Genomic DNA, 22171 nt, shown 5'->3' with positions numbered 1-22171 from the left:
TTTAGAAGCTGTAAAATCTTTCTTTTAATACAAAATTTTAATGGTAAAATCATCACACATCAAAAAATGACTTAAATATACTGACGGGATAACAATCAAAATTTAGCCTTTTTACAAAAATTACTAATACTATTTATCTGTTCACTTGAACGGGGTATACTATTATCAATTTTAGGCCCTAAATAAAGAAATTATCTACTGGATTTGTGTATTCTATTGCTATGGAAGAGAAGATAATATTGGAAACTTGAGGAAATCAAATGAAGGGTGGATTTCAAATTTAGGAATTAACCGTAGAGATCACATAAAACTAACCTCGGATATTCCGACACTATGGGATTCTGAATATCTTCCCTTACATTTTCAACGGAACTTATGGTCTCTCTGGAAATAAAAAGCAGGGTGTAGTGAAGCGAGGGAGGTGGAAAAAAACAAAGCATTGAAGGTACATCGAATTTTTTTGTAATATTCTGTACAGAGGAAGATAATAATCGAAGACGTCAAGGAATAGCTCACTTTGATACTTACTTTGTCTGCTCGTGTTCAGAAGGATTTTGAATCACTTCAATTGCTTCTTCATCGTGTTTTACGGTCGTGCTGTAAAGGAGGAGGAAAGTTCAGTGTGATAATAAATATACCTGTCAAACCGAAATATGATTTCATAGTCCAAACATATGCAAAGACTTGGCCTTATATTTCCTACTATGAGAAATATATTTGAATTCAGTGGCGGGTTTCAGGTTTCCCAGTAACACCCCTCCCCCATGAACCTTTAAAAGAGACGCCAAAAACACATTTTAGAACAAAATTACTATTTTTAAGTCCTAAAAAATCACGTTTTAATCATCAAAAATCCCAAAATTTTTCCGGTCACCGCTTTGTCCTGGGGTGTTTTCCATACACCAGGAAAGGCCTCCGAAATCTCCGGTAAACCCCACCCTCCCCATTTCAAAACCCTGGCTACGGCACTGTTTGAATTTCCTGTTAACAGCATTAATGGATCTGAAGTTGGAGGAAACTAACCTGGGCTCTTCATGTGCGGACGGTTTTGGTGTATTTTCACTTTCTTTTTGATCTGGATTAGAGATGCCACTAAAAAAAGAAGAACCATGTACAGTTATTTAAGAAATTTGATAATATGTTACCTAGGTAAATTATCTGCAGTGTAAATTTTATGACTAATAAAGGGATATATTTCAACTTTGCACTGACCTTGACTCTTCTTTTTTGTTATTTATTATCTCTTCAACTATTTCCACTCTGGGTTCCGCAACTACACTGGAAGGGAAATATATCTTTCAGTTGGCTAGATCAAAACATGCAAATTAAAAAAAAAATAAGGAAATAGAAATAATAGTTGAGTTTACAGGCTTAAACGATAAATTACTAACCTTGCATGTTCTGGCTCAGGGGACTGCTCGATGACGTTTTCAAAGGGATTTGTGGACTCTCTGGAAAAATAAATGTGATTGCATTGAAGGATACAACACACCGTGGCCGGGTCCTAATAATTCAATGGATGCACCCAGTCACCCGGAGAAGGGATGGAATGGGAAGTAAAACGGAGGGAGGCGCCAACGCGATAGGGGCCCGTAGACGACCCCGGGTGGAAGGTCGGGGATAGGGAAATACCCGCGTTACCATGGGCACAATGGGGCCAACTACTAGCAAAACCACTACTTCAAAAAAGGCTATTCGGGCTTCCAGCCGGGTGGTCTCTCTCCATTCTGCCGACGTTTCGGAACCCGACTCGTGTTCCGAAACGTCGGCAGAATGGAGGGAGATCACCCGGCTGGAAGCCCGAATAGCCTTTTTTGAACATATTCGCCGGGAAAGCATCAGATTTTACTTCACAAAACCACTACTTGTTTTACGTTAGCGCATATGGTAAAATATGTTTCATTCGAGTTTCACCATGTTTACTATTTTATATATATTTTTAATCTTTTAGTGTTTTTTTACCCGAATTTTTAAATAATATGGACAATATCGTTTTGAGCGTCACTTTCCATCGCGGTGTCATTTGCATTAATACAAGGGGGATAGTGTAAACAACATAGCAGTGGAGAATATTTTTGCTACTATTTGCTACTCTGACCTCAGCATTGATTTAACTATAATGATGTAATGCGCTGACGAGGTCGGCGCCCGAGTTTGCGTGTGGTAGGGCTCGAGGAAATGCAATATTTATGGGTACCATTAGCATATTTTAGCATGAATTAGCATATTTTATTTTCCATAACAAACATATAACTCGTAAATCTTCTCATAAGTAGTACATTTTTGCGTCTATAAATGGTTTCCAGACGACGAAACTTATTATTTACATCTGCTGATGCTCTTTTAATAGTCTCCTAAGAACTACAGCGGAAGGTAATATTTGCGGAACAAAGGTACGCACCTGAGTATATTGTAATATACAAAACCTTGAATACATTCAGAAAAAAAAATCATTCAAAATTCTACTCCACCCTGTCCTATCGTTACATCGATTAGTTGTCGTCCTCACGCGCCACATTAATGATCTGTCACCTCCGCACCGGCCTTTTCAACCGCATACAGGGCCAATTACTGTCATTTATTGCGCCCACCGGGAAAACACAGCCAAAGCTACACTAGTAATAAATTGTACTTTGGCCACCATGGTTGAACGAAGTAAGCTTTTCCACCCTTCCTGAATGTCATTATGAATGAATTATTATGCATGTCATTATGAACTATGAATTTCATTATAGCATTCCCACTTTTTCACTTCATAAATTATTTTGATGTTATCATTTTGAAAATTAAAAAATATATACGCTTAAATCGCACAAAAATGGTGTTTTTCCCCAAAATTTCAGGTCTTAATAATGGCAATTGACACCAAAAAAATTTAAACACGATTTTTAGTTTTTGACCATATCTTCCGTTTTTATTTTTGGAAAAACGCTTTCTTGATGTTGAAATTTAGAAGCTATTAAATTCTACGATTATGATTTTTCAAAATGTTTTGACCGAAAACTATAATTCTATGTAGGTTTGAAATTTTCAAAATTTAGTTAAAAATGTTAGGAAACAATAGGCACGCCGAAAAAAATATTTTAAATATGTAATATACTAAACCTCCATCCTAAAAATATCCTTAGGATATTTGTAAAAATTGAGATCATCATTGAAGAATATAAAACTCATATATTCATACCCGTCTGCTGAATGTAATAATTTCTGAAGTATAAAAGTGGGAATGCTATAATTCATAATAAACACTACTCTATATGTCTAGCTAACCTAAAAAATAATAATTAATATCCATTGGCAAGAAAATTATGCGTAATTGCCAGCTTCTCAAGCACTTTTATAATACTATTATCAATATTATTTTATTGTACATAAATAATCCTCGGTTTGTTTATCAATAATTCGCAGGGAGATTCGGAAATTACATTCAACCACTTGCAAATAAAAATGAATAAAAGTTGACGCGTATTCATTGTGTTGTAATAATTTTACCTTTTAAGTTAGACATTCATCAAGATTTGGGGACTCCCCGAAGTTCTATTATATTATATCAATTATTATAGAACTATTATATTATAGACAATTAAAATGATAGTGGAAAAAATGTAATGAACCCTATCCAAGATTATCACATTATTGCTCAAGAAAATCTAATCAATAGTTAAGAGCATTCCATGCTCCAAATATTTAGTTCACCTTGATACTTCTTGTGCAGAAGAACTGAGAATCTCTTCAGTAACCTCTTGATTTGGGATAACGGTTGCCCTAGAAAATAATTAAGTGAAGAAGTGTAAACATAATTTCTTTTTTGAAAAAATTTATACAAAGATAGAAGTCAGCTGAAGATTAAGGCATTGTATGATATGCAGCACAGTACACAAACCTTGACTGTTCCAGTGCGGAGGCCTTCCTTATATCGTCATTAACTTCTACTTGACTTTTAGACTCTCTAGAAACAACAAAGAACAAGTAAATTGTTGTATTAATATGAAATATTTTTGTTATCTATGAAGCTGATTAACCAGCGATGGAAGAAGCGAGAAATAAATGGCCAGTAGAATAGTGCAGACTAAGAAGGAAATTTGCACAAAGAAGAGCCTACTTACAGCTGAGAATTTAAGCATAGAAGTAAGGAAGAAATGCATCAGATGCTATATAGTCCAGGATATGAAGCACATTGGTTTGCAATATTTTCAAACTGAATCGATTCACTTAAAATTTTGACAGTTGGTATGGAATATCAATGATAGAATCACAAATGGTAATTTCCTCACTATTTAATTTGACACTCAACGACCGACCATATTTTCAACACTTTGTGTCATTTTCAAGGTAGGTGTTGAATGAAATAGTATAGAAATTACCATTTGTGTTTCATCATGGATATAGCAAACTTCCACCAAATCAAGCCTGAAACGATTGCATCGGTAGGGAATAGACCGAGGATCAAAATAAATATCATGCCGACGGGCGCTTTTACCCTGGGGGTGGTTTCCACCCCATCTCGGGAGTGGACATTTTTAATAGCATTTTGATCATATGAATCGATGGAAAACCAACTTTAAACAAAAAATGTTCTTTAAATTTTTGGTAAAATTAACGTTTTCGAGTTCTTTGCGAGTAAAATTTGCAGTTTTTCGACGACAAAATCAACGTTTTTAATCGTTTTTTCGCAAATAACTTGAAAAATATGCATTAATAAAAAAAACTGTAGATTATAAAGTTGTAGCTTATAAGTCAGCAAAGAAAATTTTTTTAATGATCCCTTGACAACCAATAGGAACCGAGATACGGCTTCTTAATTGATAGCTTGTTTTGAAACGCTAAATTTTAGAGATTCAATGTCAAATAGTGGAAAAACTATGCATTCTTCGAGGAAAACTTAGGCATCATTTTTAGTTGTTTTAAAACAATTTCTTACTAAACATTAAAATAGTCTTTAGCATAAGAATTGAGGGATGTTATATGGGATGGTTTTTAAGGGTTGAAAAGTTGCGAAATGAAATTAGTACATATTTTAAGTAACAGTATTCTTAAATTAGAACGGTGTGACGAATTATATATTTTTTATAGTAATTTTTTTACGCAGAAAGCGTTAACTTTTAAGGGTTGAAATATTCTTAAATATTGTTTCGAATCATAAAAAATCATTATTCAACCAATGCAAACTAAATTTTACCCAAATAAAGCTTTAAAATGTAGTTTTTTAACTTTTTGCTTTTATTGGTAGTTTTCACCCCTAAAAAATAAAAAGTACCCATTGGCATAGTATAGATTTTGAAGTAGAGGGTAAGATTAGCCCAATTCCCAATTTTTATGCAAATTGATCCAGTTTGAAAAATTTTCAGGGTTTTGCACTATTTTGAGCTTCATTTCCTGGACTAACTGTGCATTTTTCTGGATAGGAACAAGCCTTGGATGTAGCAGCAGAAAAGTCAAGAGTCAAGTCATTTAAAAGTTGGTATTACCGAAGAATGATGAAGATAAAAATGGATCAACCGAGTCGGTAATGACCAAATGCTAAGAACTGTGGGAGAAAATAGTGTGAAAACCCAGAGAAGAAGACGGGGCAGCTTAGTCGGCCGTAGCCTTAGACATGATGGATGATAATGGCAATCGTCTTAGGACTTATTAATAATTAATGAAAGACACTTTGTTTCTTCCACAAGTTTATAAAAGTTTCTAAATTTATTACCGGTTTTTCCTGTTACACCATTATGAAATACGTCTTAGGACATCTGGACGGTAAGAATGGCAAGTGACGGACGAGAATGAGAAATGACATTGGAATGAATATTAAGAATGTAAAAGAGATTATATGCGTCATAATGAAAAGGTTAGCTAATAGGAGAGCGGGATGGAGAAAAGCGTCAAGCCAATCTTACTATTGTTGACTCATGATATGATGATATCAATTATTCAGGTAACAAAATAACAATAATAAATAACTGAACATTTAAAGACAAAATTACTAAAAAAAATTCTATGAAATCCAATCGTGAGTGAAGAGTCTTCCATGCAAATGTTTAGCTCACCTTGACTCTTCCAGTGCAGAAGAATCAAGTATAATAATGGATACAGTTCAGACGCAAAAATAGCATAGCAAAATAATCTTACCTAGACTGCTCATGATCAGATGGGTTTTGCACCTCCTTAATCAGCTCTAAGGGTACGCTGAAAATGAAAATGATAATTATAATATAACCACGGGGATAACTGCAAGAAAAAACCCTCAAACAAAAGTAATTGATAACTTCATCATTCATTCTTCATTTTGGCAATGACTTATGGTATAAAATTAACCTCGTATCTCTCTGGGGAACTGACGCAGTTTGAATTCCTTCAATCCTTCCTTCTTTTAGAATAGTGGAAGTGCTGAAAAAAATATATTCAGCTCATTTAAAAAAATACATACCATCTATTTTGAAAAGAATCAAAGCTTAAAAATCGCTGATCTTTTTTCTTCAAAGAACTTCTCATTTTTTTAAACCAACCTTGACTCCTGTTGTTCTAAAGTTTTTTGCGTCTCTGTTATCTCTTCTTCACTGGTATTTATGGGCTCCCTAGAAGTAAAAAGTAAGTTCTTAGTGATAAAAATATGTTAATGCAAGAATTTGGCTAAAAATCAAGGTCGTATTCCTTTAACTTATTTCTATAAACTTTCCATGTAAACATGAGGAGTTGAGAAGCCACGGGGTACATGTGATTTTTTTTCCTCCACAGAGTTACGTAAAGTTAATTGTTGGAAGAAATACACAAAAACTTGGTTGCCAAGGGATACGAGTGAGTCTCTGTTCTGTGCTGACATCCAGTGGAAAATCAAATGCAGTATCTAATTGATCTCGATCGTTTTCTATACGTAATTTCTGTACCTAACTTTGTAAAGACAAAAGAAATCACTTGTACCCCTCAACTTTTCACCCATTCACATGTAATTAGATGAACTTTCAAAGCTTTTGTTGGGACAGGCATTGACATAACTTGCAATAAATTAACCCTGACGGTCGTTTTTGTATATATTCCATCATGTCTTATTTGAATTATTTGGCCCTCAAAAATTAAAAATCAGTATGCAATGATGTATGAAATACGAGGGTCGTTTGATGAGTCCATGGCATTTTGCTTTTCCCGCGTATTAGCTATAAATACAACATCACTCCCGTTAGTAACCATCTATTAGTAAACAACTGAGAAATTTTGAGCTAGTTCTGCCGTTTAGTTTACATTTTACTGCAATTGAAATCAGACAATCTTCAAAATTTTAACGAAAATGGAAAGAATTGAATTTCGTGTGCTAACTGAACATAATTTTTTGCGTAAACAACTGTTACTGAAACCAAGAAAAGACTTTATAAACACTATGAAAACTCTGCACCAGTAGTGAAGAAGTGTTTTAGCGAATTCCGTTGCGATCATTCAGTACAAGTGATGTCGAACGTTCAGTACGCCCGAAAGAGATCTACATGCAAGAAATGATCGGCAAAATCCATAGAATGATGCTGAACGATCAAGGAATGAAAGTGCTTGAGTTGACTGATGATGCATCTCAAATGAGCGGGTAAATCACATTTTAGATGACTAGTGGACATGGAAAAGCCATCCGCGCTATGGGTGCCGCGATTGCGTATGACCATTGGAAAGGAGTGTTTGGCGATGTTCAGGCGCAATCCGAACGAGTTTTTGCGCCGTTTCGTAACCGCAAACGAAGTATGGATCCAACACAGCACACCAAAGACCAATCAACAATCAAGATCATTGGTATCTGCGGTTGAACGTGCACCGAAGAGAGCTAAAGTGGTTCTATAGGCCAAAAAGGTCATGGTCGCAATTTTTTGGTGTCATTTACATAGATTACCTTGAAAAGGGTAAAACGATCACAGGCGAATATTACTCAGAGCTTTCGTTCATACTATATATAGATATGTAGGAAAAACGACCACATTAGAAAAAGAAAAAAGTTCTGTTCCATCAAGACTATGGGCGGGCATATGTGTGTACTCAACATGACAAAAATTAGGCTACCAATTGCTATCAAATCTAATATACACTATTTAGCCCCCTGCGACTAATTTCTGATTCCAAATCTGAATAAATGGCTGAACGAAAAGGAATTGGGTCGAAACAAGAGGTTATCACTGAAACGAACGCCTATTTTGAGGGCCTTGATAAAAGTTTTTATTTAGAAGGAATGAAAATATAGGAAAAACGTGGGACTAATTAGGCCTCGTCCGTGCTCTACATATTTGCATAACTTTGGTCTCCTTGTAAATGATTTTCATGCCATATTCCTTGCGTCCTTACTTGAAACAAATCGAACAGCCTTTTCGTCAACTGGTTAATGAGGTAATCAGGGAGATTGTTGGCAGACCTGTCTGACACGTTACACCATGCATGTCGTATACTTCAATTTTTAATTGAAACAATCAATTTTAATCTAGACTCTCCACAATTAAGACTCCAGTAGAATTTGGTATGAAAATCATGAGGCCGAGTTTAATGAATTAATGATATTTTTTCAAAATAATGCATTATATGAAATTATCTATAATGCACAGCTTAAGGTTGGAAGGCGATATTTGGTGGAACTTAATAATAAATAATAAAATACACTTTTGTATGTTCATTATATTTCCTATCTATAATGCAAAAATTATGACTTCTTACGAGAACATCGATGAAATATATATGCAGTAAAAAATACGCAAAAATATATATTAATTAAAATATTCATAAATATACGAGAATATATATTTTCTATCATTTTTTAAATACTGAAATATGCGTAATAAATTCTCAAACTAAAAGCACTCACTTTTTCTCTTCCTTGGCAGGATTTTTTGTTCCTTCAATTACCTCCGCATCGGGGTTTCCAGTCTCACTGAAAATAATAAGGTGGGTGAAATTCAGAGAGCCAGATTTTGATACGCATTTACTATGGATATGTATGAGATAGTATTGGAAAATTTAGGAATTCAAATGAAAGGTAAAATTAAAATTTAGAAATTCATCGTAGATATCACAGCTTAGGCCTTAGATATAAAACTAGCCTTAGATGTTCCGACACGGTGGGAAATTTCGACTGAATATTTTCCCTTGCTTTTTCAACGGAACTAATGGTCACTATGGAAACAGAAAGCAAGGAAGGTTGCAAGAAAGAACAAGGCATTGAGGGTGCATCTACAATTTTTACAGAATCTGTGAGTTTCATGAGACATCAATATTTTGTGGATCTGAATTATTCTGTGTAACGTAATATATCAATATTAGACGCTAAGGATTGCTACATACTTTGATTGTTCATTTTCAGAAGTATTCTGAATCACTTCAATCGCTTCTTCAGCGGGTTTTGCGGTCGCACTATAAAGAAGGAGGAAAGTCAAGTGTAATAACAATTGTACCTTTAAAACTGGATAATAATTTCAAAGTCCAAAATCATTCAATGACTTGGCAACGTATTTCCTACGGTAGGAATACGATTTGAATTTCTTATTAACAGCACTTAAGGAACTGAAGTAGAATACAACTAACCTTGGCTCTTCGTGAACGGACGTTTTTGGTATATTCTCACTTCCTTTTTGATCGGGATTGGAGATGCCACTTTAAAGAGAAATACCATGCTCAGTTATGAAATAAATTTGATAAAAATTTAGCATATTAATCACTTTTATTTATTGTGCATCTGAAGTGTAAATTTTATTACTTATGATGATGAGAATAGTCATAAACACCGAAGATTAGTTCGATAAAAAATTACATTCCCAAATGTTCATTTTCAGTTTGCGAATGGGAGAGTACAGCTAAAATAACTCCAATCCCCGCATAGGGACAGTGTTTGCCGAATTCCAATAACCGTAGGATCTGAATTATTCTAACCGCTTAAAAGTAGTAAGGCCGATTTCATAGTTTATTATAAACTTTTATAAAATTCCTTTTTTGTGAAATCTTTCACAATGAAAATTCAAATATTAGATATCATGCCTGAAGAGATTTATCTAGTGCATGATTTCATAGCACTAACCTTGACTTTTCTTGTGTAGGAGGATTGCTAATTTCATCAATTATATTGTCGTTGGGATTTTCGGTCGACCTGGAAATAGAAATTGAGTGAATTGAAATTAGCAATGATTTGATATATTCCTACCTCATGGCATATCTCTAATGATATTGTCATCTTACGCATCAATTTGTATAAACTATTTTGCAAGCACTGTTGAATGTCATTCCCAAATATTCATGCAAATTACGAATCTCAAGCAGAGGACAATAATTAGTAATGTACAATACATGTATTATCAATATCGATATTATTTGTTTGGTACAATACATTTATTCGATAATATTATTAAAAACGTACTTGGGAATTTGGGAATCGCCATAGATAGTGCTTGCAAATTATATTTCACAATAATTTTTAGAATGAGCTTGACTTTTAGACTAGAGATTATTATGCACGTCTTTAAAGCATTTATACTCCAAAAAATATCCCATTCAGCCAGGTTCAAATAGTGATTTCAATGTTTAGAAATATTATCCTTGAAATATATTTTTAGGACGGAGGTGTAGTATATTCTATGAAAAGCCCTCGCATATTCGCAGAACATTGCTTGAGATATATTTATTGGGATATATTCGTGCAATAATTCAATGTCCTTTCCAGAATATGACAATATTTGTAGGACGAGCGTGACGCGCCCGCTCCCAGCGGGCTTCCCCCGCTCTTTTCAATGCAGGTCCACAGAGGGATAGGCGCGTTTCTAATTTTAAAATGTAGAAAAAAGGCAGGGTCTTATGTACAAATTTAATTGGAATGTTCATGTAGAAATTGAGGTCAGAGGACCTCTTTAAACGCAACATTGGAAGTAATTACACCATCCTCTGTTAAACGCACAGGATGACTCATACTTACGTATCAACAGGAGACTTGAATGGACTTGTGGAATCAGCCGCATTTTGATAAAAGTTATTTAAAGAATGCGAGATATTGGGTGCTTTTCAATCGCGTATCTGCGCTGGTCTGTTTTAAACTGTTTAGCTCAGAGCGTGTTCCAATCGCAGGTGTGACGTCATCTGCGCTAAACAGATGGGAACACATCCTGCACCATTTTTCGTCTGCGCTAGTGTGTTTTAATCTGTTGCGATGTGAGCTAATCTGCGCAAGGTGATTGGAAAGCACCCATTGTTACAAATGAACAAATGTATCAGTTTGTGCGCCGTTAACGTCAGGAATATTTACCGTTTTTTTTGTTTTTTGTTTTTTTTTGCTTTTTTTTATTATTTAAAAACCAATTTTATGAAACAATAGCAATATTTAGGAAGTAAGATATGCCGTCGCATGTTTTCTGATAAATTCTATGAATTTTGGTATCTCATTTTTAGAGTTTGGTTGCGTATAAGTTGAGAAAAAGGTATCTATAGAGTAGAAATAATATAGAAGATATTCCTCTGCTACGTGCTTCTCATTCATTATCAAAACATAAAAAATAGTAAGTCATTATAAATAACTAATGATTCACATTGAGAAATCATGAACTGGCAATAAATTACATAATAAATCCAACTAAGGAGCATTTTCTTATGAAAAGTAACAATGTATATAACAGATAAACTAACATTGACACTTCTTGTGCTGCAGGAGTTTGTATTACTTCAATTACTTCATTTAAATTGCTTAAAATCCTGAATACAAAATTTTGCTTCCATTAATTATGATAGAAAGACATGCGCTTTAAAAAAATGAGAAATCCCCGGCTGTGTCCGTATGAATAAATTAAAAACATAATAATACGAGTGTTTCTTGAGATAAAAACATATGATAGACTTACCCTGAGTCCTTGTGTGTTGAGGAGTTTTCTATCTTATCAACTGTCTGTTCAACTGTGTTTCTATTTACTTCATCTGGAGTTGTTGATATTCTGAAAATAAGCAGTTAAACGGAAAAAAATAAATACGTAAGTAAGAATCTCAATGGATGTAATGATTAAAAGCATTATTTAACGATAAAGTGGATAAAGAAGTAATTAATGAAGAATAATCGCAGGCTCTCCCGGCGTATCGCATTTTGGAAGGTTATTCGGGCATTCCACCAGGTCAGGTTCTCCAACTCCATCTCGGCCGACGCACAGTGGGGCCAAATGCTTAAAAGTTGGTTATAATTATTAAATAGCATGCAATTTGTTTGAAATTTGGAATATAACAGTTTTCGAGGCCGCTAATTCCGAATATGACATTGAAATATAAAGAAAATTTATATTTTGCCAAAAAATTGGAATTTTTGCTAAAATAAGACAGTAATTGTTCCATATGTCCAATAAAAAGGGGGGAATATTTTTAATTATATTATATTACGAATATGAAACTGATTTTGAAAATTATATGAAAAACATTTCAAAGCTTTAAGGCAACCGATTAATAATTTTATGAATTATTTTAAATAAATATCATTTTATGGCTATTTTTAATTTTCAAACATTCTAAACGAATTAATTTCGGATATTGCTACATGTATCTTAATGTTTGTACACGTTATAAGCATGTATTCATACTTATGGCTTAAAAATACATCCTGGAGCATAATAAGGTAGCAAAGAAATTATAAAACATTATTGAATAACAGTCAATCTGCGTAAAACATGAACAGGCCCGCGACCACTCACTTAAAAAAATGCAAAGACTAAATATAATCCGTCTCTAATTCGTCCCATGAATAATTATCTAAGCACAAAACTGCATTATTGAATAAACCCACTTATTATTTTAAATAGTAAATGAAAACTAATAACTTAAATGTCTTTTTAAGAATATATAAAAAGTTAACAAACACATTTACATCACACATTATTATATAGTAGGTTTTCTACGTTGAATATGAAAAGAGCTGCGCACATAGGCTTGTAAACGTAAACACAAATTTCAATCCGACTTCGTTCCATCCAAAGAATCGTCTACCGATTCCGATGAAGATCCTGATTCTATCAGGTAGGATTCATACAAAATATTCATGGCTCCGGAACATAAAACTGTCGATGACTTGGACCGCATCACAATCTGACTTTCATTAATCGAGTCGGAATGTAACATCAATCTCACGACGAAGTCCACTACAGTTTTTTTCCTCGAGCACTTTCGGGTAAAATCTTCCCTGAATTTCCTCAACAATTTGTTGTACGCTTCCTGCGCTTCCTCTGACATTTTTCCGATTGGTAACAATGAATTTTGTATGGCATTCCTTTCGTGCAACAGTATTTACGGTAAACATTGTTGGCATGCAAAACCAGTGATATAATTCAACAATAGCCGTGCTGTTTAGATAGAATGCACTTCGCAGATATCTATATTTATTCTATAGCCAGAAGACAGCTTGTAAAACAGTATTAAATCTCTGAAGAAGCTCCAAATTGAGGCCTGTTTTATTGGCGGAAATTTCAGAGTTCTCGAGCTGTGATGTCGTCATTACTACTACCATACACCTGCTTTGGCCGGTTTAAACTTAGCTCCTTTTTAAGTCCTTCTCCTTCTTCGGCTCCTCCACCCATTTTTTAGCGTTTGTATTGCAGATCTGCCAGGTTTTAACTTACATTCTGAAAGCCACTTGCAAATCAGCATTCGAAATTACGAATCCATGCATGCAACGTGGTTAAACTACATTAGGGATATCATTCTTTACTGGACGAGATATTATAGCATTAACTTTGTACATACTTTGCCTTGAGTCTTTGTTGCGGCAATTTAATGCAAAAGAACTCATTTTGTTACGCCGATTATGAAGTAAGTGCCCCCTCTTTCATGCAACGTGTCAACGAGCTGCGCGCTTCGGCGTCCATACGGTTAGAGGTTACTTACGTATTTCTTCATTAATTCACGAAGGGGCGGGTTGGGGCGGTTAATTTTTTTTTGTTTTGATAGCCGAGAGTTGTGGCTACAATAATATAACTATATAAGAGCACTACAGAGCACTGCTATATAACTTAATGATGTTCGTATTTTTATTTTTGAATAAAAGTTGTGCAATTTATTGGTTAATATTTATGTTAATAATAACTTTAATATTGTTTCAATGTTATGGTAAAGCAACATTTTTTATCTATGCACATTTCTGCGTTAATTCTATTTTTAAAATTTTAAATTTAGCCAATTGGGTAGCTGAGGAGGAGTCTAGAAGATGAGGGTATTTCGAAGCGAGAGGGAGGCTATGTATCCCAGCAGCGCATCCTATTTCCATTGATAAATAATTTGACGCGAGTTTTTTGTGCGAAGTAATTGCAAAGCTTAAAAGAAACCAACCTTGATTCCTCATGCAAACTGTGACTTTTTATTTCTTCAGTTGCTCCTTCATTTGTATTCTTTGGGAATCTGAAAAAGTATTTTGAAGCATAATGAGGGTAGGTAGTTTCTGCTAAAGCATTTTTAACCATCTAAAAATATTAGCTCGACGTAAAGAATTCGTTCAAAACATCAACTAACTTTGACTCTTCTTGCACCGAAGATTTCTGTATCTGTTGATTTGCAACTTCAATCGGACTTTCTGATATCCTGTAAAGAAGCATGATAAATAATAATTTTCATATGTGAGGAAAACTACGTAATATTTTACGCAATAATCGAAATCATTCGCCTTCATCACTAATAATGCAATAAATGATGATTAATAATAATTCAATATAATAGCAATTCCATACTTGGAAGGTATGTCATGGTATTTGGAGAATATGACCGTCAGCTTGGCAGTCACAAAGACGAAAATCATCGTAACCCTGCTGACAATTGAGCACTGTACCCTGAGCTAGAGATAGGTACTATAAAAAAATTAATTTATTAAATTATAATACTAATTAATTAATAATTCAATTAATCATTTTTCATCTTAATTTTTTTGTAATCTAGGAATAGAATGTGAAGTCCTGAGAAGCATATCAAACCTTACACGAATATCAGAAATTGGAATTTGAAAGATATGTTAATTATGATGGGTTTTTTATTGTGACAAAGCATTTACTGGCTAATAATCTTACTTTACTTCCTCTTTCCCAGAAACACTCTGTATCTGTTCAGGCATTTCTCCCCTCGGATTGATTGATTCTCTGAAAAAGTTATTGCAGGAAATGAAGGAAGTTGTAACAAACCTTGCAAAATGCATACGTAAGAATTATCTAAACAGAAAATTGAATTGGTAGACTTTAGGCCATTATATTAGGTACTTTGTACATTAGTTTTTCATTTAGACGCGACAGCAGCTCATTGAAAAACTTACCTCTCCCCATTGTGTGGAAGGTGTGTATTCTCTGTTGGTTCGATCACTTTTTCTTCCAAATTATTTGTCACCCTGGGGAGAAAGATTTTAGCTCATAAGAGAAAAATGAATACATGTATTTATATATATCTTAAGTATTGGTAAAGTATTGAAAATTGTGAATTAAATAGAATAAAAATACTCGAGAGACTTAAAATTCGTTGAAATGACCAAAACCATAGATATTTAAAAAATGAGTATTAGATTCATGGTAGGTACTAAATTAATATGACCAAGCCCTTCATCCAGCGAAGTTTTTTTTATCTCTGTATTTACTTCTTCGTCCAAATTTTTTGACATTCTAATTTATGAATAAGAGAACAGTGCATCGATAAATATGTTTTTAAAACCTTATGTACACCTATACAAGAAAGCAGTAGCCGAGAAAATTATTTTTCTGGGTGATGCTCACCCAGTTTTCTTCCGATGGACAAATCTTAGTTAGAAATGTTGCCAATAGAAGACTGAACATTTTCTTCGGTGAAAAAATATCGATGGTTTTCCAGGCGTACAATCAAATTCAGGCATTTATGGATTCATAATTATTTAAACTATTCCGTATTTTTTCAAATAACTGTGTTTCGTCACACTTTGTCGTCTACTACTAATGCTACATTATGAAAATAAATAAAAAAATAGATGCGACAAAATGCTATAAACTGTAATTGAAATTGCTATAAAATTAAAATGAAAGTGGTATTTTCACGTATCTGTAGTCATGTTATTTGGAGGATATGACCGTTAGCTTGGCAGTCACAAAGAAGAAAATCATCGTAACCCGTCTGACAATTGGACACTGTGCCCCTAGCTAGAGATAAGCACTTTAAAAAAAAAACGAAACGTTTAAAACTTATGACAAAAAACTTCTTTCGTTCTTTTTGAGCCGAAAAAATTATTTTTTCAATAACTTGGTAGATAGCACTTTTCCCAGCTATCATGTTAATTTAGTACCATGTTTTATCATATTTTTAATACCTTTATATGCAATTAGCTCCTTTCCTCGGATTCTTCACTAAGCCTGATTACACGATCATTTGATCCGTCATTTTTGAGTGATCACTCCAGCGATCACTCGAGTGATCACTCGCAAATGATCGTCGCCGGCAATTGTTTTTCGCGATCACTCCAATGATGATTCCCATCACTTCTTTTCGTCACTCGTACAGTTGCTTTTTCAGTCGCTAAAACCGTCACTAAAACCCCATATCAGCCAATCGGAACGCATTCCCGTATGGAGCGATTGCTGCGCAACGTTTGACAATCGTGGGAACGACATAGATAAACAAACACGCTATAAATTTTCGTGATGCGGGCCTGTGACAACGAGCTGTGATATCGGAAGGGATGCGAAAGGCGACGGCGCACAGTGGGCTAGAATCGAAAAAAGCTGGCCAAAACCTCAAAATCGATTTGTTTGAGCTAGGAAGTTGAAACTTCGCATACACATTCTTAAATAAATTGTGCATTACTACCCAGATTATTTTGGTCCTGTGTTTTCACTTTAACAATATATGTGAGGTCAAAGTTGAGCAAATTTAGCGAAAAACGACCACCCTCGAATTTTTCTGAAAATTGCCGACTTTATCCTCGTGCAGTGGTTTTATAAATAGTTTTATCGAATAAACTGTTATACCATCTTAATTGGCACTTTTTATTCTTTCATTTGAATGGTTTTTAAAGATTTTGTTTCATCAATAACCATAGATACATAACAAAATGGCGGAGCCTGTTTTCAACCCATTTTTTTTACATACACGTAGAAAAAAAGTAGACATTGTCACCGGCTTACACTAAGTAACTTATATCATGTCGTTCTTTGAAGTTTCTATATTGTGAATCTAAAGTCAAACCTTGCACCAATTTGCAACCCCGAATTTTAAATCGTTTTTTCGAACGCACGGACGACTCCGGTTCTGGCCGGCGGCGGCGGAGAGTACGGCGACGCGGCAAGCGGGTGGATGCAATATGGTCTCATTCACTTTTATGTGTGGATAACAGATATATCAGTGACAGAAAATAATCACCAGAAAGTAAAATTAATAAATATTGCTACGAGTGACTCTCATTATGCAATCGCTGGGCACTGCAAGAGGTACACTGAAAGGTTTCTTTCGTTGAGTGCATTCCGTGGAGAATGGACTTAAATCGCGTGCTTTAAGTGGGGAAACGGACTCTTTTACTAACTAACAAGCTCTATTTCTAGGCAAGAGCCCTCGATGATCCATGGCCTCCACTTCCTAACCTGCCATACATATTTAAAGGCCTTCTGACAACGGTCGTTTTATAGTATTGTTGTAGTGCCGAGCCCTTCGAACTTGTTTTTGGTTTGAACTCCTGCTAGCTTTAAAAGTTTCGGAAGGCATATTACTCACATCGAATAATTTATTCTTTCTAAGAAATACAGTTCATTTTAATCTATGTCTTATGCTCAATTTAAAGTATTGATTTAAATCTCATACCTATATATCGACGTCATTATTCTTAATAAACTGCGCTGCTGACAAAATGGTTATTTTTCAGAAATATTTTACCATACAAACATAACACAAACAAAAGCAACACAATTTACACTTTTCCCAACTAACATACTGCAATTAGCACTGTCAGCAATAAAAGATTACTGTTTTTCATTCACGATCTGACGAGTTTTTATCACTTTCATTGTCTGAGCTAAAGCATAGTTTTCCTTTTTCAAAAACAGATCCATTACATTTTTCGGCAAGCTGTGTGTTTCCTCCAGTTTAATTGGCGTAATTTTTGTCATTATCAGTTATGACATTAGGAGTTGTCTTCGGAATAAATCCCTATTTGTGGCCACTCGTGCCATTTTTCTAGTCAACCATTCACGGAACTTTCTCACGTCCTTATACCGTGCCTATATTGCTTCCCCTGACAGTTGTCGCAATTAAGAATGGACTCTTTTGCAATGTCAGCTCCGTGAATGAAGACCTTATGTACGGTTGGTGGCATAGCAAAATTGTTTTTAAAGCGCCAGTAAGAGAGAGAGAAAATTAAATTATTTGGAGAGGAAATCTAGAATAATTGTGATGGCTTTTGAATACTCGTGCCTCTTTCATGCTTCGCCAAACGAACAGCATTTTTTACCTAAACAAGAAGGCACAAAGGTGCTCACGAGCAATAATTCATGAGACATAGGCCCTCGTTCTCACGTGCGATTATATTGCGCATGTCCTAACTGCTGTCAAAGCCGTGTTTGCAAATTAAAGTGCACTTTATATTCGACGCGAAACTTGGATCTGTGGAAATGCACGTTAAGATTCGAGTCGCAGTAAGATGCAGAACCATTTTTGGAAACTTCTTATGTAACCTCTGCTACAATTATTTCACTCGGGTAAATGAAATCATATGCTCGCGTCACTCTCTCATCGCTGGGGTTAATATTATATCCCTGGCATTTCAGATTTTCGAAGACACCGAAATTGTGTGAGCTGCATGGAAACAATTACTTTGTGAGAGGGCCTCTTAATCTGACATAACATAATACTTGGGGTTGCATTTTGTCCACTTAGCAAGACTTCTTCTTGCCTCCGAGGATGGTCACTGTATCTTCCTTTTGCATTCGTTTTCCTCCTATTCGTTCTCTCGATACAACCCTGAAAACATGAATTGACGTCCATCTGCACTGGCTAAACCAGAGCAACATGTAAATTGTGCTGCATAAGGAATAGTTATTAATTGCTTTAAATCAAGAATATAAACTAAATAACCTTACTGTATAAGAATAATGAACTCTTCAAGCACCAAGACAGTACTTGATTTGGGAAAATTCAGCAAAATGAAGTACTGTATTGAGCCGTTTTCCATCACTTTTAAGGAATATATTAATTGTTATTGTTAAAAAGTTTATTAGTTAGTAAAAGAGTCCGTTTCCCCACTTAAAGCACGCGATTTAAGTCCATTCTCCACGGAATGCACTCAACGAAAGAAACCTTTCAGTGTACCTCTTGCAGTGCCCAGCGATTGCATAATGAGAGTCACTCGTAGCAATATTTATTAATTTTACTTTCTGGTGATTATTTTCTGTCACTGATATATCTGTTATCCACACATAAAAGTGAATGAGACCATATTGCATCCACCCGCTTGCCGCGTCGCCGTACTCTCCGCCGCCGCCGGCCAGAACCGGAGTCGTCCGTGCGTTCGAAAAAACGATTTAAAATTCGGGGTTGCAAATTGGTGCAAGGTTTGACTTTAGATTCACAATATAGAAACTTCAAAGAACGACATGATATAAGTTACTTAGTGTAAGCCGGTGACAATGTCTACTTTTTTTCTACGTGTATGTAAAAAAAATGGGTTGAAAACAGGCTCCGCCATTTTGTTATGTATCTATGGTTATTGATGAAACAAAATCTTTAAAAACCATTCAAATGAAAGAATAAAAAGTGCCAATTAAGATGGTATAACAGTTTATTCGATAAAACTATTTATAAAACCACTGCACGAGGATAAAGTCGGCAATTTTCAGAAAAATTCGAGGGTGGTCGTTTTTCGCTAAATTTGCTCAACTTTGACCTCACATATATTGTTAAAGTGAAAACACAGGACCAAAATAATCTGGGTAGTAATGCACAATTTATTTAAGAATGTGTATGCGAAGTTTCAACTTCCTAGCTCAAACAAATCGATTTTGAGGTTTTGGCCAGCTTTTTTCGATTCTAGCCCACTGTGCGGCGGGAGGGACCGTGTGATTCAGAAAAATGATCACTCAAGCGATGACTTTTCCGGTCACGAAAAGTGAAAACTTTTCGCGGCGAAAGAAAATGATCGTATGATTCAGGCGTTAGTTTCTCAATAACGAGTCCCCAAAATGTACGTATTCAAGTCCACTGACAATGAGTGATAACACGTGATTTTACAGACACGATGTATCTCATTGAAAATACCTTTCGATATAGTATCATATATTATATTTCAGTACTTCCATGAAATATTTAACCCTTGCAAATAATAATAATAATTATAATATATCAGTGTATAGTTCTTGGAAGTAATATAAACTAAATACTCGGAAGACATGCCTTTCCAAGTAAAAATTTATGTAATACAAGAAAGGAGGAAAAAATATTTCAAATTTTTAATTTAACTAGCCCTGACCTACTCTCCAAACTATTCACCGCTGAGAAATGCCCCCCCTGTCTGTGATAAGGGCGACTGCCCTATTACCTTGCGCCATCTTCTGACAGTGTGTGACAAATATCGCGATGCACGCAATAAAATAGGAATTTCAAGAGGGCTGGAATTCATTTTCCGAGGCTATCTCTATCACGTAACTCGTGATTCACCCTTTTTTTAATTATTGGACTTATGAATAAAATGTAAAAAATTGCTAACCCGCAATATTTGTTTTAATCGAATCGTTTATTACAGAAACCCTGTTACACACATTTTTTCGATTTTGACTTTTTAGTGCATTGTGAATCTACAATTTTAAATGTATAGTTTGTTGCAGAAACTACACAATAGCGACCATTTTTAAGGCTTTAGACTAAGCATCATATTATTCGTTTGGTGCAGTTACCCCTACATCACAGGAGAGAGTAAATTTTTTTCTTGATTTCCCTAAAAATTACTAATTGTTGGTTGTGAGGTTTCTGTAATAAACGATTATAATATACAATATAAATCTTCGTTTCTAGATCAATATCACTCGATAGAAGGTGTGGTATTAATGACCTCAGTTGCCGATGCATCCAAAAAAAGCCAATGCTGCTACTGCTGGATTTGGAGAATGAGTCGCCTCATGAAAATTTGAAACAAATGAAGCCAAAAATATCCGGCTGGAAGTGGCCATCATCAAGCATCACGCCTTTTTCTTCAACTCATTGAACAACGTATCTTGTGAAAGCATCATTAATTAAAAATAGATAAAAAGTAATTTAAAAGGGATTTGTGATGAGGCACTCAGCGAAACAAACCTTGGCTCTCTATCAACAAGAGTTTTTCCTGGATCTTCCGTGACTTGTACTTCCAATTTAGTGGGCATCCTGGAGAAAATAAGGTAATCACGAAATAAGGCAGAGTCAACAAGTAGTTAAAAGAAATTTTTCCCTGAAGTAAATACTCCACTGTAACAAATACAGACCTTGATTCTCCATGTTCTGCAGCATTGAGTATCTCTTCGATTATTTCATTACTTTCATTTTTGGACGCCCTAAGAAGAAAATGAATCGTAGATTTTCATTGATCTCACTTGTCAGAAAGACATCGATAATTTGGAGAAATAAATGGAGCGTATACATTTGGAAATGATTTTTTGAGAACGTAAAGACTTGGAATACAGAAAAACTAACCTCAACTCCCCATCTGCAGAAGGTTTTTTCAACTCCTCAATGACTTTTCCATCTAAATTTTCCAGGGTTCTAAAAATGAGATATTATTTACTTTGAAGCTCAAAATATCCTCACTAACCTATCCAATTTCGTACCACCAACAATGCAAAAATATGTACGCTCTTAGTTATATTTTTCACATAGGTAATTCTTGAATGAAATTTAAACAAACCTAGACTCTCCGCGTAGTGAAGTATTGAGTGCATCTTGATTTATTTCATTATTGATAGCTTTGGATGACTTAAAAGTAAAAATGATTGTTCAGTGATATTTCTGCTCAGACAATAATTGATAATTTAAATAGAATGAGTGTCATAATTGTGAAGAGAATTTTTGTGAACGTAAAGACATGTGTTACAAAAAATCTAACCTTGATTCTCCAATGACAATAGGTTTTTGTATCTCGTTAACGACTTTCCCATCCGAATTCGTTAACATCCTGGAAATAAGACCGTAATTACAGGCAAGTACCAAATACATTCATAAACCTTGTTCATGAGAAACCCAGATATTCAGGCTTGTCTCATCAAAA

At 34.8% G+C, this 22171-nt stretch overlaps 1 protein-coding gene across 11 annotated transcripts in view; it reads right to left on the bottom strand.

Annotated features, from left to right (window-relative positions):
* LOC124157454 (golgin subfamily A member 6-like protein 6) overlaps window positions 1-22171 on the bottom strand; it is a 58848-nt gene that overhangs the window by 11485 nt on the left and 25192 nt on the right. Inside the window, exons 3-25 of one of the 11 annotated variants that reach the window (XM_046532155.1) lie at window positions 22010-22078; window positions 21601-21669; window positions 21393-21461; window positions 21226-21294; window positions 15248-15319; window positions 15009-15077; window positions 14461-14529; window positions 14281-14349; window positions 11823-11912; window positions 10019-10087; window positions 9529-9597; window positions 9289-9357; window positions 8813-8878; window positions 6495-6563; window positions 6304-6375; window positions 6118-6174; window positions 3884-3949; window positions 3697-3765; window positions 1392-1451; window positions 1213-1278; window positions 1024-1092; window positions 529-597; window positions 316-384 (exon numbers count right to left, since the gene is read on the bottom strand). In XM_046532155.1, the coding sequence (XP_046388111.1) occupies window positions 316-384; window positions 529-597; window positions 1024-1092; window positions 1213-1278; window positions 1392-1451; window positions 3697-3765; window positions 3884-3949; window positions 6118-6174; window positions 6304-6375; window positions 6495-6563; window positions 8813-8878; window positions 9289-9357; window positions 9529-9597; window positions 10019-10087; window positions 11823-11912; window positions 14281-14349; window positions 14461-14529; window positions 15009-15077; window positions 15248-15319; window positions 21226-21294; window positions 21393-21461; window positions 21601-21669; window positions 22010-22078 (1584 nt within the window). The remainder of the gene's footprint in view (window positions 1-315; window positions 385-528; window positions 598-1023; window positions 1093-1212; window positions 1279-1391; window positions 1452-3696; window positions 3766-3883; window positions 3950-6117; window positions 6175-6303; window positions 6376-6494; window positions 6564-8812; window positions 8879-9288; window positions 9358-9528; window positions 9598-10018; window positions 10088-11822; window positions 11913-14280; window positions 14350-14460; window positions 14530-15008; window positions 15078-15247; window positions 15320-21225; window positions 21295-21392; window positions 21462-21600; window positions 21670-22009; window positions 22079-22171) is intronic. The other 10 variants (XM_046532156.1, XM_046532157.1, XM_046532160.1 and 7 more) reach the window with 10 other exon arrangements.

This window comes from Ischnura elegans, chromosome 4, assembly GCF_921293095.1.
Source record: "Ischnura elegans chromosome 4, ioIscEleg1.1, whole genome shotgun sequence".
Lineage (NCBI taxonomy): Eukaryota > Metazoa > Arthropoda > Insecta > Odonata > Coenagrionidae > Ischnura > Ischnura elegans.
The sequence above is the reverse complement of the archived record's forward strand: the minus strand, read 5'-3'. Positions and strand labels throughout refer to the sequence as shown.